This window comes from Aquarana catesbeiana, linkage group LG05 (genome assembly GCF_042186555.1).
Source record: "Aquarana catesbeiana isolate 2022-GZ linkage group LG05, ASM4218655v1, whole genome shotgun sequence".
Taxonomy (NCBI): Eukaryota; Metazoa; Chordata; class Amphibia; order Anura; family Ranidae; genus Aquarana; species Aquarana catesbeiana.
The window spans coordinates 467,993,533-468,011,741 of record NC_133328.1 but is presented as its reverse complement, the minus strand read 5'-3'; the positions used below and the strand labels follow the sequence as shown (position 1 = coordinate 468,011,741).

General features: G+C 41.8%; 1 protein-coding gene across 2 annotated transcripts in view; it reads right to left on the bottom strand.

Moving 5' to 3' along the window:
- The window catches only part of METTL4 (methyltransferase 4, N6-adenosine), a 405,343-nt gene that overhangs the window by 259,798 nt on the left and 127,336 nt on the right, over nt 1-18,209 (bottom strand). For both annotated transcript variants that reach the window (XM_073631432.1, XM_073631431.1), the window contains one exon: nt 9,081-9,147. In XM_073631432.1, the coding sequence (XP_073487533.1) occupies nt 9,081-9,147 (67 nt within the window). The remainder of the gene's footprint in view (nt 1-9,080; nt 9,148-18,209) is intronic.

Below are 18,209 nucleotides of genomic sequence, written 5' to 3'. Positions count from 1 at the left end.
AAAAAATAAGTTTGTGAGAAGTGTGTGTGAATATGAGCAGCAAAACTACTTAATTCTTGTCACATTATAAAGAAGAAGAGAGTGCTGTATCCATTGCGAACGCTAAGTTTAACAGAACGAGCTGTTCCGTGTCGGAATTTCTTCTGAGCATGCGTGGCACTTTGTGCGTCGGAACAGGCCACACACGGTAGGAATTGACGCGATCGGATTTTGTTGTCAGAAAATTTTATCTCCTGCTCTCCAACTTTGTGTGTTGGAAAATCCGATGGAAAATGTCCGATGGAGCCCACGCACGGTCGGAATTTCCGACAACACGCTCCGATCGGACATTTTCCATCGGAAAATCCGACCGTGTGTACGGGGCATCAGTCTTTTGACTAAAATGGCATTTTAGTTTTAGTCCCCACTAGTTCTGGTGACCTGGGAGACCCCAAGAAATTCCCTTAGTTTTCAGGGATTTTCCCTCACTTCCTGTTTTCTATGGGACAGGAAGTGAAGGTTAATCTCTGCAATGGGACACAGATGGTGAAAAAAAAATTCTGATAGGGGTTATAACCCTCCCTTTCTCTATCCAAAATGAAAAAAAAAAGTTTTACCTATAGGCAGTAGTACTTTAGGCATTTCTCTAGAATTTCCAAACTCCTTATATACTCCTGGAGTAAAAATCTAATAACATGTAGTGGGGATGGGGAAGTAAATGGGACCGAGGGAGTGCACAGGGAAGAGTTCTGGTCTGGGGAGGCTGCTACCTTGCTGGGAGGGGAAACACTCACCATGTGGTTTGCAGGGCATTGTTCCAGAACTTCCAGGCAGCAGCCAGGCAAAGGGAGCCTGCATCTCGGGGGCTGAGGCTTTAACAGACAGGTGGAGCTCCAAGGAAAGTGGAAGTTCAGGTGGGTAAACATGCCTCCCTCACATTTTCGTTCCTTTCTCGTTTGTCGACGAAAATTGGAATTTAATTCCGTCATAGTTTTCATCAATTGACTTAATGCAAATTTTATTTTTGTTTTATTTTCATCACATGCAGCTGATGGAAATTATGACAAAAATATTTTCGTAGATGAAATTAACACTGCTGTGAATGAATACAAAACGTCCTCTGATTGGCTAGGTGGGAGAGCATGATGTCATCACCCCACCTCTCTGCCTCATTTACAGAATACAAAGCCACCTATGAATGGCTGAGCACTGCTTAGACTGACTCTTATTATGTTGCAGGTGTATGAAAGGAATTCTCTGTCTCACAGTCAGAACCTAGCACTGTGTACTGTATTGTACATTGCTTTGAAAAAGTATTGATACACATACATCTTCCCATCAATTCTGACCAGCTTCCCGGTCCCTGCTAAAGAAAAGTATCCCCACAACATAGTGCTGCCACCGCCATGTTTCACGGTCAGATGGTGTGTTCAGGGTGATGTGCAGTGTTAGTTTTCCACCACACATAACGTTTTGCTTTTAGGCCAAAAAGTTCAATTTTTGGTCTCATCTGACCAGAGCACCTTCTTCCACATGTTTCCTGTGTCCCCAACATGGCGTCTCGCAAACTGCAAACAGGACTTCTTACGGCTTTCTTTCAACAATGGCTTTCTTCTTGCCACTCTTCCATAAAGGCCAGATTTGTGGAGTGCACGACTAATAGTTGTCCTGTGGACAGATTCTCCCACCTAAGCTGTGGGTCTCTGAAGCTTCTCCAGAGTTACCATCTTGGGTGCTTCTCTGATTAATTCTCTCTTTGCCCGGCCTGTCAGTTTAGGTGGATGGCCATGTGTTGGTAGGTTTGCAGTTGTGCCACACTCTTCCCATTTTCAGATGATGGATTGAACAGTGCCCTGTGAGATGTTCAAAGCTTGGGGTATTTTTTTATAACCTAACCCTGCTTTAAAAACTTCTCCAAAACTTTATTCCTGACCTGTCTGTTGTGTTTCTTGGCATTTATGATGCTGTTTGATCACTATAGTTCTCTAACGAACCTCTGAGGGCTTCACAGAAAAGCTGTATTTATACTGAGATTAAATTACGCACAAGTGGACTCTATTTACTAATTAGGTGACTTCTGAAGGCCATTGGTTCCACTAGATTTTAGTTTGAGGTATCAGAGTAAAGGGGGCTAAATATTTATTTGTAAAAAAATTTTAAAAACACTTATCGTTTTCCTTCCACTCCACAATTATGTGCCACTTTGTGTTGGTCTATCACATAAAATCCCAATAAAATATATTTACGTTTTTGGGTGTAACATGACAAAATGTGGAAAATGTCAAGGGGTATGAATACTTTTTCAAGGCACTGTAGCTGAAGCTACATACAGCAGTAAGCACCAATGAACCACTTAATGAAGGAAATAGTTTATTTGGACCAGCTTGGTCCAAACAAACTATTAAGGCCTCATGCACACTGGATGTTATAATAACGCTATAAAAACGTCAGTAGCTTTACAGTGAGTTTTTCAACTTTTTTGCAATAGTATTTTTTAGCGTTTATTAGTGTTTTTCTGCGTTAGCGTTTTTTGGGATTTTTTTTTAAGAAAATTTTTTTTTTCAGTGGATTAAAAACATTATAAAACACGCAGGTGAGCGACGTTTTTGAGGGTTTATGAGCATTTATCCTAGGGTGCATGGACACATAGTCAAAAACAGCTGCTGTAAAAAGTGTGTGCGCATGAGGCCTGAAAAAAAAACACTAAAAACCGCTATTGCAAAAACGTTGAAAAAAGTTGAATGAAGTTGAAAAACTCACTGCAAAGCTACTGGTGTTTTTATAACGTTATTTTAAAGTCCAGTGTGCATGAGGCCTTAAAGTGACAGGAAACATGGAGATTGGTTTTAAATTCTGGCACTGGACTGATTGGGGAAATATTTTAAAGTGGTAGTAAACCCTTAAATATACCCACTGAAATGACAAGCCTCAGATGATACACATAGATGAAACAAATCCTCCCACATAAGTTGTACCTGTTTATCTGCGGCCATATATCTACAATGTTCCAAAACACACACTTCACACAGCATCTCTCAGCAGCAGAAAGCAGGAGACAATGATCTGATGTCATACACACTGTGGAGCTAGAGCATGGAGCTCTGTGAAATCTGATAGCTGAATGGAGGAAAGTGACACACCCCCTCTTCATAGGCTCAGACAAACAGAGTGGAGGGTGTGGAGGGATCCTAATCCTTATAAGCTGCTAGTATCTAAAAATCTTTCCTACCCTCTGAGACGTGCACAGTTTCTGTTAAAATAGTTAATTAACTGTGGGAGGGTCTACAGACTTTCTTGAAGAGTCATACCGACAATGGGGAGTCTGGATCCACCCCCTTTTCTGTCATCTGTGCGACTGACATTGGCTCTGGGCTTTCTGCTTGTTCTGGAGACTTCACACAACACAGAGCTGCTCCCCTCCTCCCTCTCCCTCCTCCCTGTTGCAGACACAACAATCTCAGCACACATTCAGGAAAGCAGCAGGCATTAGTGAGTGTAGAAGGCAGGGATAGTACAGTGTATTATATTCTACTTTCCTGCTACTTTCCTGCTTTCCTGCATTAGCAAAGAATACATTTTTAAAGTAAAATACAACACTGGCTTTTGTCAGCATTGCCTGCATTTACTGTAAAACAATTAGAGCTAATATTGTGGTTTCATCATTTTATTGGCTATTCAGATTGTTCTATGTGATTGAGGTCATGGAGCCTTCCATGTACATATGCTGGTTTTACACTGCTAGGAGTAGAGCGGATGGGGATGATGGGACTGTATAGGAATACAGGGAATGGGGATGATGGGACTGTATAGTAGAGCTGCACGATTCTGGTCAAAATGAGAATCACGATTTTTTTGTTTAGAATAAAGATCACAATTCTCGCTCGCAGTGTGACAAAATATTGCAACAACCACCATTTTATTTTCTCAACTTGAAACCAACAAATGTCAGAAATAGGTTTAGTGTTTAAGTGGTTAAACTTACCTCATTTATACACCAAAGTGTATTCCTTTGACAAATCGTTACAATGTTTATACTTAGTTCCACTGCAAAAAAATGTTGCAATACTTGGCAGACTGACAGTTTTTTTTTTTACTTGCTTTTGATGCCTGTCGGCTTCAGCAGAGCAGAGAGAATTCTCTGCATAGAAAGAATCGGGATATACTTTTTGTCAAGATCGCAAGGGGGAAAAAAATTGCGATAGCGATTAACTGTGCAGCTCTACTGTATAGGAATACAGGGGATGGGGATGACAGGATTTTATAGTACAGGGGATGGGGATGACGGGACTGTATAGGAGTACAGGGGATGGGGATGACGGGGCTGTACAGGAGTACACGGGATGGGGATGACGGGACTGTATAGGAGTACAGGGGATGATGGGACTGTATAGGAGTACAGGGTATGGGGATGATGGGAATGTATAGGAGTACAGGAGATGATGGGACTGTATAGGAGTACAGGGGATGTGGATGACGGGACTGTATAGGAGTACAGGGGATGGGGAAGACAGGACTGTATAGGAGTACAGGGGATGGGGAAGACAGGACTGTATAGGAGTACAGGGGATGGGGATGAAGGGACTGTATAGGAGTACAAGGGATGGGGTATGGGGATGACATTAGTGGCAGAGGGATGGTGGTGGAGGATGGGATCAGTGACAGAGGGATGGTGGTGGGCGGGATGGGATCAATGGCAGAGGGATGGTGGTGGGCAGGATGGGATCAGTGACAGAGGGATGGTGGTGGGCGGGATGGGATCAATGGCAGAGGGATGGTGGTGGGCAGGATGGGATCAATGGCAGAGGGATGGTGGTGGGCGGGATGGGATCAATGGCAGAAGGATGGTGGTGGGCGGGATGGAATCAGTGTCAAAGGGATGGTGGGGGGGATGGGACCAGTGACAGAGGGATGATTTGTATGTACAATAAAGGAGACTCTGGGGACATATCAGGTCACTTTAGATGTGGGGGAGTTGTCAGTCTCCCTCTCCTGTGTACTGTACACAGGTATGCTCTCTACACATAGCACTGTGTTCATTTCAGAGAACAGACACAGGGCACAGGTTAGTATGCTCCTTACCATGTCTCCCTTTCTAAAATATAACACAGTGACTGTGTAGAGAGCTTACCTGTGTTCACTGCTGGACATAAGAAGTGTTCAGTGACTCTACCCCCTCCCCCCATCGGCTGAAGGAGGTGCTGATACGGTCTTTGAATGAGTGAGGGGAAGGGGGGGAATTCGGAGGACACAGGAACATAAAAGCCCAGGGGAGAGGTGTTGGAGTCTTGCAGAGGAGAGCTTGCAGATAACAGCCAGGGAAAGGTTAGGAGAATTCACTTGTGTCATGCTGTCTCTGCTTCCGGGTTTTAGCTGGGGACATGCTGCCATGTTAACAGAGGCATGTGAAGAACGTGCATGTTCTAGATAGCAGCTTGGGTGTGCACCTCTTCACCAAACACACCCACATGTCCTCCAGAGGGAGGGAGTGAAGGAGGGGCTGGATTGTGGAGCTGTATTCACCCCCTGCAAACTTTTGAACTGAAAAAGAACCGTTAGAGGCTGATTCTGGACTCTTCAAAAGACTATTCTACAAAAACTAAAGGGCTGAGGAAAGAAAGAAAGAAATGCAATGCAGGTATGAGGGTAGAATGTACTACCTATTTTTGCATTCCCATACTTCTCCTTTAAGAGTGAGTTATGCAGATAGCAGAGAGATCAGAGAGAAACCAGGCACTCTGCTTTGGATTCAGGTACACACTATAGTGGGATGTGCTTTGTTCATGAATGATGTCTAAGGTTTATAACCACCTTAACCCTGAAAGGGTTGTGGCTCATTTTTAACTCTGGAACAATTTGAGGCCTTGTGTAAACCCTTAGCTTGGTATCTAATAAGCTGCACAAATCAAGTTGAAGGTTAACGCAAATGCTTACACTTTAACACTGTTGTAACCTCAGGAATGTTTTAGGCCAGTTCAGGGGAATATAAATATATCAGCTTGTATACAGTGAGGAAATTAATTATTTGATCTCCTGAAGATTTTATAAGCTTGACCACTTACAAAGAAATTAAAGGTCTATAAATTGTTATCATAGATAGATTTTAAATAATAGAGACAGAATATCAACCAAAAATCCATAAAAAACAAGATACAAATGTTGTAAATTGAGTTGCGGTTCAGTAAATTTGAGTAAAATAAATATTTGATCCCCAAGCAAAACATGGCTTAGTACTTGGTGGAGAAACCCTTGTTGGTAAGCACAGAGATAAGATGTTTCTTGTGATTGGTTACAGGGTTTGCACACATCTTAGGAGGGATCTTGGTCTACTCTTCTTTACAGATCTTCTCTAAATCCTTAAGGTTTCTTGGCTGTCGTTTGGCAACTCGAAGTTTCAACTCCCTCCATAAATTTTCTATAGGATTAAAGTCTGGAGACTGGCTAGGCCACTCCATGACCTTAATGTGCTTCTTCTTGAGCCACTCCTTTGTTGTCTTGGCGGTATGTTTTGGGTCATTGTCATGCTGAAAAACCCATCTGCAACCCATCTTCAGTGTTCTGGCTGAGGAGAGAAGGTTCTCATCCAAGATTTTACAATACATGGTCCCGTCCATTGGCCCCTCAATGCGGCAAAGTCGGCCATAGTCATAGTCAGCATTTCTTCCTCCAAACACAGTGAGTCGAGTTAATGCCAAAGAGCTCACTTTTTGTCTCATCTGACCACGGTACTTTCTTCCAATCCTTCTCTAAATAATTTAGATGCTCATTGGCAAACTTCAGACAGGCCCATACATGTGCCTTCTTGAGGAGGGGGACCTTGAAGGCGCTGCAGGATTTCAATCCATGGTGGTGTACTGTGTTACCAATGGTTTGTTTGGTGACTGTGCTCCCTACTGCCTTGAGATCATTCACAAGCTCCTCTCCTGTAGTTCTAGGCTGATCCCTCACTTTTCTCATGATCATCCTTACCCCATGAGGCGAAATCTTGCATGGAGCTCCAGACCGAGGCGATTGATGGTTATTTTGTATTTCTTTCATTTGCAGATAATTTCTCCAACAGTTGTCTCCTTCTCACCAGGCTTCTTGCTGATGGTTTTGTAGCCCATTCCAGCCTTGTACAGGTCTACAATCTTGTCCCTGATTTTCTTTGATAGCTGCTTGGTGTTACCCATGATCGTGAGGTTTGAATGGACGAAAGTGTCAGGGCTGGGCTCAGCCCTTCCTTCTCATAGCTGGCAGCTCAGCTGTCGGCTAATTGCCAGCTCCTATCTCTCCACAGTGACTCACCTGTTGATGATATCCTGCTCGTCAGTCCTGCCTACTTAAGCTGTTCAGTCCAGATGATCTCTGTCTTCGCCTTGGTCAGATCATCACAACTCTAGAGACGCTCTCCTGTGTTCCTGTTAAAGAGTTGCTTGGCTGACATTCTTTCTGGCTCCAGATCCTGCTTGCTGTTCTACTATGCTCATCTCTGGCTCCTTGATGTTTTCGCTTCTCTGACTATCCGTTCCGGTTCCTGAACTCTTTTTGACTACGTTTACTATGTTTACATTTTTTTTATTATCATTAAACAAGTGTGAGTTAACTGTACTTCTGTCTCAGTCTGATTCATGGTTTCTGACAAAAAGATTCTATGGATAGGTGTATTTTATACACATAACGAGTTGTTGCTAGGAGCATCTTCTGAAATTTAAAGGACTAAATTGTGTACCACATGAGCACATACTGTAACCAGCCTGTGGGAGCCAGAATTATTGTTTGTTGGTAGAGGATAAAATACTTATTTTACTCACTGAACTACAACTCAATTTATAACATTTGTATCATGTGTTTTTTCAGGATTTTTGATCGATATTCTGTCTCTATCATTTAAAATACACCTATGATAAAAAATTATAGACCCCTCATTTCTTTATAAGTGGTCAAATTTAAAAAATCTGCAGGGGATCAAATAATTATTTTCTCCACTGTACATAGAACACTGTATGCACAAAATAATACAGTATATACATAAAGAAATGTAAAGAATACATAAATCTAAAATAAAATTTGGCCCAAAATCATATGTTGAACATTTCTGCAGCCTGGCAAAATTTTAATATGATCAAGAAAATATCCATTATGTGAAGGTACAATATATGTAAAGCACTATAAAAAATGTCACCACCATATAAAAACATTTAATAAATGAAAAAAAAAAAAAATAAATAAATATATATATATATATATATATATATATATATATATATATAAAATCATCATATCAATCCATTTTCAGCTTTAAACTTCAAATGTTATATCAAATAAAGTGGTTCTAAAGTCTATAGGTTTTTGCCTAATCGCATTCTCTGAAGTATGGTAAAGAACATTCCACTGTCTGCCCCGCCCCCCCCCCAACATTTACTCGACTCCTGTACTTGTGCCCAGCTGCAGGTCTTATTTCCCTCTCTTCCTGGTCTCAGAGGCTTTGCTGAGGGCAGCAGGAGCCATGCCACTGACTCCTACCGCTGTCAGTCCAGTGAGCGGTGCCGAGATGCACTGTGTGTGTCTATGAACATACACAGTCTGGGTTGGGAGCAAGTCCGGACGTATGCCCCCATAGCAGTGAATTGCTATGGGACAGACACAGAAGAGGAGAAGCCCAGAGCACTGGGGTGGACCCCAGAAGAGGAGGTTCGGGGCCGCTCTGTGTAATTCCTTTACACAGAGCAGGTAAGTATAAACATGTTGATTATTTTAATTTAAAAAATTGACTTTACAATCACTTTAAAGACCTCTTTTGATTATTGTTGATATAAATTATTACTCACTAATTGTTACATAATGTAAAAGTCTGCATGACAACATCAAACACTTGTAGATGGATACAGTATAAGTTAACATATGCTGTGAATAACTTTTGAACTGAAAGACATTTAGTTCCAGGAAGTTTGCATAACACCAGTCAGTATTCTGTCACAAAAATAAGGGAAGCAAACTGAACTTCCAAGTAGAAATATAGTTAAGCCGATTTACTTTTCTTAGGTGGAGAGAACATTTATGTGGACAATGTCAACTGTTGGGTCATGAACATAAAAATAAATTTACACATTCAGAGTAACTACCTTTTACTCCTCTTGACAGACTTATTCTCCCACGGAGGATCAATAACAATGATACCGTACTTTTTATCTGGAAGAAAAATGCATAACAAATAAATTACTTTTCAAAGATACAACTCTTATAGTAAATTCTAAGGACTACAGCCAACAAAAATGGTTGTATACATGCAAAAGGTGTGTTGTAACAGTGTTACGGTTTCTGGAGGGTTAAGATGGGCATTTGCAATTGATGATGGTGGCTTCCCCTCTTTGGACACCGAGATGTGCTTGGGAACTGCTTTAAAGAATAACTTCACTTTTGTTGAGAAAAAAAACATTCCCCGCTATGTGATCTATGTACATACATTGCAGTATTATAACAACCTTTGTTGCAGATTCCTACCTTTTGTTATTCTGAAGAAATCCCTGTGTGTTTGTCTGTGCCTCTGGGCCGAGTGGGACTAATGGGAGTGGTTTCATAATTATCAATCAGCTGTGGCAGCTACAGGGCTATAATGAGGAAAGCTGCTGGAAATATCTCACCAAAAATAATGACAGGGGATGCCTGAAATCTGACTTGTATCCTAGGCAGACTTCTTGGAAAATTGGTGAGCCAATCACACAAGCAGGAAATGATGTTTCTGGGGAGTGGTCAGTACACATTCTGTGTACAGAAAAACTCAATGTAGCCATTTTGATTTGCATTTATAGAAAATTACAGAGCTGCAGATTGAAAAGGAAAGGTAATTTTTAATAACATTCAATTACAATATGACTTGTATCGCAATTGTACACGCTATATTATTTTTTCTTTATTTGCTATTTTTTCCCCCAACAAAGTGGAGCTACCCTTTCAGGAAGTCATTCCACTTGAATCATTGGAAAAAGCTTGAGTAGCTCCGAAACTACACAAAACCTTGGAGCTGCTTTTCAACTTGCTGATCACAGAAAATCCAATGCACTCCTCAGTTGTGTTTGAAAATGCTCCTTACAGTAAATGCCCCATACAAGTTCAGATAACGTATAGGGGCTGATTTACTAAAACTGGAGAGTGCAAAATCTGGTACAACAGTGCATGGTAGCCAATTAGCTTCTGACTCCAGCTTGTTCAATTAAGCTTTGACAAAAAAAACTTGGAAGCTGATTGGTTTCTTTGCAGAGCTGCAGCAGATTTCTATAGTTTTAGTAAATCAATACCACAGTGTAGTTTTAACAGTTCTGATATACTGTAATCTTAAAATATTTTTTTCTCCATGTAACTTATATTTCAGTCTAAAGAAATCCATAGAGTGTATGGAGTATTTTTAGAGATCAACTTAGGTTTTTGTTATAAAGCTCTCAGGAACTAACCATCCAACATAGCAGACATTTATTAGCTGTTCCTTAACATTTAAAACAAATCACTAATCACTGTAAAAGCTGCCTGAAGATATCTAATGGGGAGTTACAGAGGTGATTTAATCATAAAATAAAAATCCAAGACTAAATTGGTATGCAAGAATCTAGAACTAATTTAACCAAAAGAAAGAAAAATAGGGATAGCCCACTCACTATATGCTCAATGACAAACTTAAAAGTTATATACCCAGTGAAGTGATTGGTCTCAGGTGATACACAGATGTTAAAAAAAATCCTTCTACAAAAGATGTACCTGTTTTTCTGCAGTCTTTTCTTCACTACATTTGTTCGAAGTGCAGAATTTGTCAAACGTATCTGAGCTGTCATAAAAAAAGGGGGCGGAGAGCTGAAATCACACACTGCAGAGCTCATTGAGGAGAGCTCAGAGCTGATTGTAGGGAAGTGACACAGGACCCTTCATGCAGTACACAGGAACAGAGCTGAGGCTGGAGGGCCCTCCCATGTCACCTTTTTTTTCTTGGTTTCAGGAAAACTTGTCGGAACTCACTCATGCTGATAGTACATGAAAGAGGCAGCAGACAGAAGTGACACTTGTGCTTTTTATTGAGACAAGTAGACACTATAGAGGGATATGTTTTGTTCATTTTTCATGTCTGAAGTTTACAACCACTTTAACTGCAAAATGCAAAATAAATTAGATACCTACAAATGTATTGGTGATGTTCCCATTAAGCAGCAAACATACGTTACAAATAAATGTTTTTACTGAACAGTTCTATGATATCCTAATCAGCGAATCAGACTTTTGGCATGTAACAATATTAATGATAAAAATATTAGCAACTGAAATAGAACTTTTAGTCATATCTTCTTAGTGGGGATCCTGAGAAACAAGGCCAACGCTTTAAAGCAGAACTTTAATATTTAGTTTTAGCCAATGAGCTCCATTATAATGGCATGGAAGGAATAAAGCCTGCATCCACACCTGAGCCAAGCATATTTCTGGTGATTTATGTGCTTTTTTAACCACTTGCCGACCGCCTCACGAAGATATACGCAGAATGGCACGGGCAGGCAAAGTAACTTATGCCCGAGGCGGTCGGCATCTTTCCCCGAGCGATCAGAGGTGAGGGGGAGGTCATCCATTCGTGGCCACCCCCTCGTGATCACTCCCAGCCAATGACATTCCTCCTCTGCCTCTAAAATGTAAACAGCGGCAGAGGAAGTGATGTCATCTCTCCTCGATTCGGTCTTTTCCGTTCCGGCGCTGAGGAGAGAAGACATCAAGTGCACCAAACACTACACTAACAGTAGAACACTCTAGGCACACATTTCACCCCCCATCACCCCCTGATCACCCCCCTGTACTCCCTGTCACAGTGACAAAAATAGCATTTTTTTTTTTTTTCTGATTATTGCATTGGTGTCAGTTTGTGACAGTTATAAGTGGTAGGGCAGTTAAGGTTAGCCCCCTTTAGGTCTAGGATACCCCCCTAACCCCCCCAATAAAGGTTAACCCCTTGATCACCCCCGGTCGCCAGTGTCACTAAGCAATTGTTTTTCTGATCGCTGTATTAGTGTCACAGGTGACGCTAGTTAGGGAGGTAAGTATATAGGTTCGCCATCAGTATTTCATAGCGACAGGGACCCCCATATACTACCTAATAAAGGTTTTAACCCCCTGATTGCCCCCTAGTTAACCCTTTCACCAGTGATCACCGTATAACTGTTACGGGTGACGCTGGTTAGTTAGTTTATTTTTTATAGTTTCAGGATACCCGCCGTTTATTACCTAATAAAGGTTTAACCCCCTGATCGCCCGGCGGTGATATAAGTTAAGTTTTAGGGTCAGATAGGGTCTGCGTCGCCCCATGCAACGTCAGGTTAGTGCCAGTAGCGCTAACACCCACGCACGCACCATACACCTCCCTTAGTGGTATAGTATCTGAACAGATCAATATCTGATCTGATCAGATCTATACTAGCGTCCCCAGCTGTTTAGGGTTCCCAAAAACGTTCGGAGTACTTTGTCGCAGTAAGTGGGCTTAGCACTATATGACCATATAGTGTGACCAAACCCCCGTATTTTTTGAATCCCCACTAATTCAGGGTACTTTGTCGCAGTTAGTGGGCTTAGCACTATATGACCATATAGTGTGACCAAACCCCCATATTTTTTGAATACCTATTAATTCGGGGTACTTTGTCGCAGTAAGTGGGCTTAGCACTATATGACCATATAGTGTGACCAAACCCACTTATTTTTTGAATAGGCCTCACTAATTCGGGGTACTTTGTCGCAGTAAGTGGGTTTAGCACTATATGACCATATAGTGTGACCAAACCCCTGTATTTTTTTAATATGTTCAGGTGTTTTTAACTAGCCTTGCAGGAAATGTCATTCTTGTATGTGTGCGTTGTAAAATATTTTGTACTGTTTGTAGGTCTTATAGTAGCACCATCTTGAATTTAAACGCATTGTAGGGTGTGCCCCCCAAATATGTTCTTGTCCATGACAGATAGCTCTGACGACGGAGTTGTGGTCCCTGCCAAGGTCAGGCGTACCAGACCCCAATCTTCTTCTGCTGTTGTTGAGGTGCAAGAATCGCAGGTCCCTCGTATGGAGCAGAGCTGTACTAGCGCCGCCATTCCTTCTGGTGAACTGGCAAGCACCAGCGGCCTAGTACACCCTGGTCGTACATCCAGCACTGCAATAACACTTGGTGACGTGGCGAGTCCCATAAGTGCAGTTCAAGCTGGTGAGGTGGCAAGCACAAGTAGTGTCCCGCTGCCACCAAGAAGAAGACGAACACAGGCCCGTCGTGCCGATAGTGCCATTCCTGCTGCATTCCCCAATCCTAATTGGGAACCCACCACTTCTGCAGCACCCGTACTTCCCCCATTCACTGGCCAACCCGGCATTCAGGTGGAAACAGTTGATTTTACGTCACTTGATTTTTATTCGCTGTTTTTCACCAAAGATCTCCCAAAGCAATTTGTATGCTGGTCAACACATCGCCACTATTCCCTAGTCCTCCCATGCCAGAGATTGGAAACCAATTACGGTTTCTGAATTTAAGATCTTTCTGGGCCTTTCCCTCAACGTGGGCATAACTAAAAAGAGTGAGTTGCAATCATATTGGTCCACTGACCCAATTCACCATATGCACTTGTTCTCTGCCTTCATGACCAGGGCACGATACGAGCAGATTTTGCGGTTCATGCACTTCAACAACGATGAACTCTGTCGTCCTCGTGGAGACCCTGGATACGATCGGCTCTACAAAATTCGGCCCCTTGTAAATCACTTCAACCAACGTTTTGCAGACTTGTTTACTCCCCATCAAGTTATCTGCGTTGATGAGTCCCTGATAAAGTTTTCTGGCCGCTTGACATTCAAACAGGACCTTCCCAGCAAGCGTGCCAGAAAGGGGATCAATTACGTTTCTAAGCGTATCTGCGCATAGTGGTCATGCGGATACGGTTTAGGTTGCGGGTGCCACGTCTTATCGTATTAGATTAGAGGAAATTAGCAAATTGGGGCTTGAGACTTTATAGGCACAATAATTACTAATTTTATAGTTAAAAATTCTGATTTATTAGAAAATATTTAAAATAAAGAATAAAAGGGGAGAACAAGTAGAATTCAGTTCATGATCACACAGTTTTACAAGTTATACACTCCATACATAGCGGGATGGTTATAATACACAATTAGAGCAGTATTTAGAATTGAGAACTCTGTTCAATATAGTTACATTGCGTTGAACCGTAAGCTATGCTGGTTGGTAACAATCAAATTCTGTATTGGCTCGACATGTTGCGCGCCACATGCGCTTCTTCAAGAGCACAGAACTAAATGCTGTAATGAACAATATATTTACAATAAATAATTCATCATAATATGTTATAATCACTTCTAATTAAGTTTAAGGTATGATTGTGTAATAGATAGAATCTGCCCGTAAAGGCCCAAAGGGATGTACCCAACCCACGGCAACCCAGCGATAATCAAACATTGTGGGGACGTATGTAACATGGTAGAAAAATAATATTTGATGGATATATTTAGCTCAAATACAGCTAAGACTACTGAATGATCAAGTGGGGGTGGAAAGGAAAAAAGGAGGGGGGAAAAAGGAAAAGAGGGGAAGGGGGTATGTTCCTACATAGGATATCACTTAAAAGTATATATAGTAGGTATTAGCGAATTAAATCTACCAATAGTGTAAACGATATATACCTATATGTAGTGATTTTGGAAAAAAGGGAAAAGGAGGAGGGGAAAACATGATATGGGAGGGGGGGAAAACCAAGAGGAAAGGAGCGAGGGGAAGAAAAGTGTATGTGATTAATCACATTCCGTTAAGATGTAGAATTAATTAGTTACGTGTATAGGGGATACACTACTTATGAGGATATTATTATGGAATATATTATATTATATTTAAAAGGTACAAATAAATGTTTACATGTAATATCAGAGTACTCCCTAGTATTGTGTGTTTATAATAGTAATCACATTTGAAGTACAATACACTTACCCTCAAGGGCTTTATAACTGTGTTTGATAGTGACAGAAAACTCTTAACCACATATGTTGCAGCTCTCAGTAATTGGCTGACATCGTAAATTTTGGTTTGATTGAAAAAAAGGGGGGGGGGGGGGGAGAAGATCTGGTGTCAATCAGGAGTTAACAATGGCTTGCACCGAAATTCGCTGATATTCATATAAGACTTGCTGTTTAGAACAAGCTGTTCCTGATCCCCACTCCTGGTAAAACTGTCATAAAGGTAAGCCCATAGAAAAACAATAAACAGTGAGTGTAAGAGTATATGCTAATCTGTAAAACCAATGTGTAGTTGTACAGTTGTAGATCAAGGCTTACCTTGTATTCAGATCAAGGATAGTGAGCAGTAGTGATTGGCAGCGTGGAGCCACACAGCCGCCTCGTAGAGAGCGACTGGCAGTGTGGATTATTCCGAGAGAGACGCTGCAAGCGTCTCTTGTACATCCGCCCCGCCTGTAGTCACCAATCGGCGAGCCGATGTGACGTCATTCAGGCCGGCCACAGACGCATACTGCGCATGCCTCAATCTTCGGCGCCGGCAAAACAGCTGACGGCGCCTCGGAGAGAGAGGAGGCAGTCGCGTCGTGGTGTCCTAGCAACCAAGGACACCCAGAGGCGCACTGCGCATGTCCCAGTCCCCAGCGTCAGCCTGACTAATGCCGGCGCGAGGAGGGGAGAAAGAGCAGCTGCATCTCGGCTGACCCGGCAGCCAGGAACACCATAATGCGCCAGTCACCTTTGAATCAAAGGTGTGGCGCTGGGCGGCCGCACAATGTAGAAAGCATCCTTGGACAACGCAGGGAGCACATCCCAGGGTCTAGAAGCAGCATCAAAGTATATGTATTGGTCTGGTAACAAAAACATATTGGATTAAAAATATAATCAAGGTTTTTTAGGAGGCGACTGAATTATTATAACAACAATCGGGGTAGGGAAACCAAGCAGCGAAAAAATAATAAATAAACGATCTATGTATACATTGATAAGTAACAATTAATTATTAGATAGTAAATGATGAAAAAAAAAAAAAAAAAACATAAGCTCAGCAATATAGTACTTAGACAGAGATAAGATATATACATATATTCGTAGATAACGTTGGATTATTGGATAATTATGATTATACAACAAAGAGGACCAAAACTCTATGGTACAGTATCTGGACAGAAAGCTAGGAAAGAGGTGGAACAGTAGATTTATAGAAAAGGTTTATAAGTTTGGGCCTCATTGATACCGGGGGGGAAATGTGGCACATAGACGTTCTATCCACATAGTTTCTTTTTGACAAACTATTTTGTCCCAGTCTCCACCCCTGGGATCTGTTGGGACCACTGCCAGCACAATAAATGAGATCAGGGAGACATTGAATTTATGATAGAGGTCTAGATGCCTGCTTACTGCTGTTACCATTTTCCCCTCCACCCGAATAATAGACATGGTCCTTAATTCTGCAACGTAGGTGTCTAATGGTTTTACCTACGTAAAACGCGCCACATTGGCATAGCCATGAGGTACACCACTCCTTTTGTATCACAGTCTGCATAAAATTTGGGGGTAAATGTTTCCCCATTTGGTAATAGGAAGGTTTTCCCTTCTTTCACCCATGGGCAGAAGGAACATTTGCCCACATTGTGAAATCCCTACTTTCGATTGTTTTATACTTGGGGGGTGGTTACAAAGTGGCTCGAGGTTAATTGGTCACCAAAGATCTTGTTTGTCTAAATGTAATTTGGGGGAGGGGCCAATGTATTTATTGATAGTAGGGTCCTCTTGGAGGATCGGCCAGTGTTTACTGAGAATGTCGCGTAGCTGTTGATGCTGTTGCAGAGAATTTGGTGATAAATCTCACCAAAGGGTTAGTGGTAATGGATTTTTGCTTAAACAGTAAAGAGTTTCTCAGCTGGCGTATGGCCTTGTTGTACGCACTGCGCAGTATAGTCTTGGTATAACCCCTTGCTAGCAATCTGTCGCGAACGCGCCTCCGCTTGGGGTTTAAATTCCTCTATATGTGTACAGTTACGACGTACCTGAGGTATTGTGCGTATGGACATACTTTTAATGAGTGGTCTGGGGTGGGCGCTTTTCGCGTGCAGCCAAGGTATTTCCTGCGGTTTCCTTTCTAAACAGAGTGGAGGCCTCAGACAATTCTCTTTGTCTTTAAAGATAGTTAGGTCTAGAAAGGTTATCTGATATGGATGAGCACGAGACTGTGAATTTAAGGTTCATGGAGTTATGATTGATAGTTTGGATAAAGCTATCCAATAAATCTTGAGTACCTGTCCCATACCAAGAAGATATCATCTATATAGCGCCGTCATATAAGGGCGTGATCAGTATAGATGGCTAAATCCTCATTAGAAAAAATGTTACGTTCCCACCCCCCCAGGTACAGGGTTGGCGTAGGCCTGTGCACAACAGGTGCCCATGGCCACGCCCTGTACCTGGAGGAAGTGGGAATCTTTGAAACAAAAGTAGTTACGAGTCAGTACAAATTTCAACAATTCCAAAATAAATTCACAGTAGTCCCAGCTGTAGTGGTCTTGCTCTCGTAGGAACATGCGAGCCATCCCGATGCCCTGCTCGTGATGGATGCTGGAGTAAAGAGACTCCACATCCAGTGTCACGAGGAGGGCATTTTGTAAGGACTTGGTTGGCTTGTCTTTGAGATTGAGAAAGGTTTCCTGGAGTCGATGAGGTAGTTATTTGTTTTATATCATTAATGGTTCCTGTAAGGAATGCCCAAATGTGGGGATTGGTGGTTAGTTCCGGAAACCGTTGTGATTTAGGTTTAAATTTTTTGATCTTCAGTGTCTGTGAAGTAGGCACCGTGATATCTTGTGATTGGTTTAAATCTTGTGATGATTCGTTTTCCTCCAATAGGAGTATTAGGTCTCGTAGGACTCGTAAGTCCCCCATAGAGAAGTGTTTCACTTGTTCCGAGATGGCTTTAACTTGTTTGGATTGTACAACTTGTTTGTCAAATAAAAATTTGTATGTTAAATTACGCGAAAACAGATAAACACCTTTTATTGTTTCGTATTTGTCGATATTAGCAGAGGGGCAGAAGCTCAATCCAAATTTGAGGACCTCCAGTGTCTCTTTCTCAAATGATAGGGGGTTAGGTTAATAACTTCCAATCCCACTGTTATGTCGGTGTCATCGTGTCCGTGGGCGATTGAAAATTTGCCTGTGTGTTAGATGTTTGAATGTGTGCGTCCAGTGTA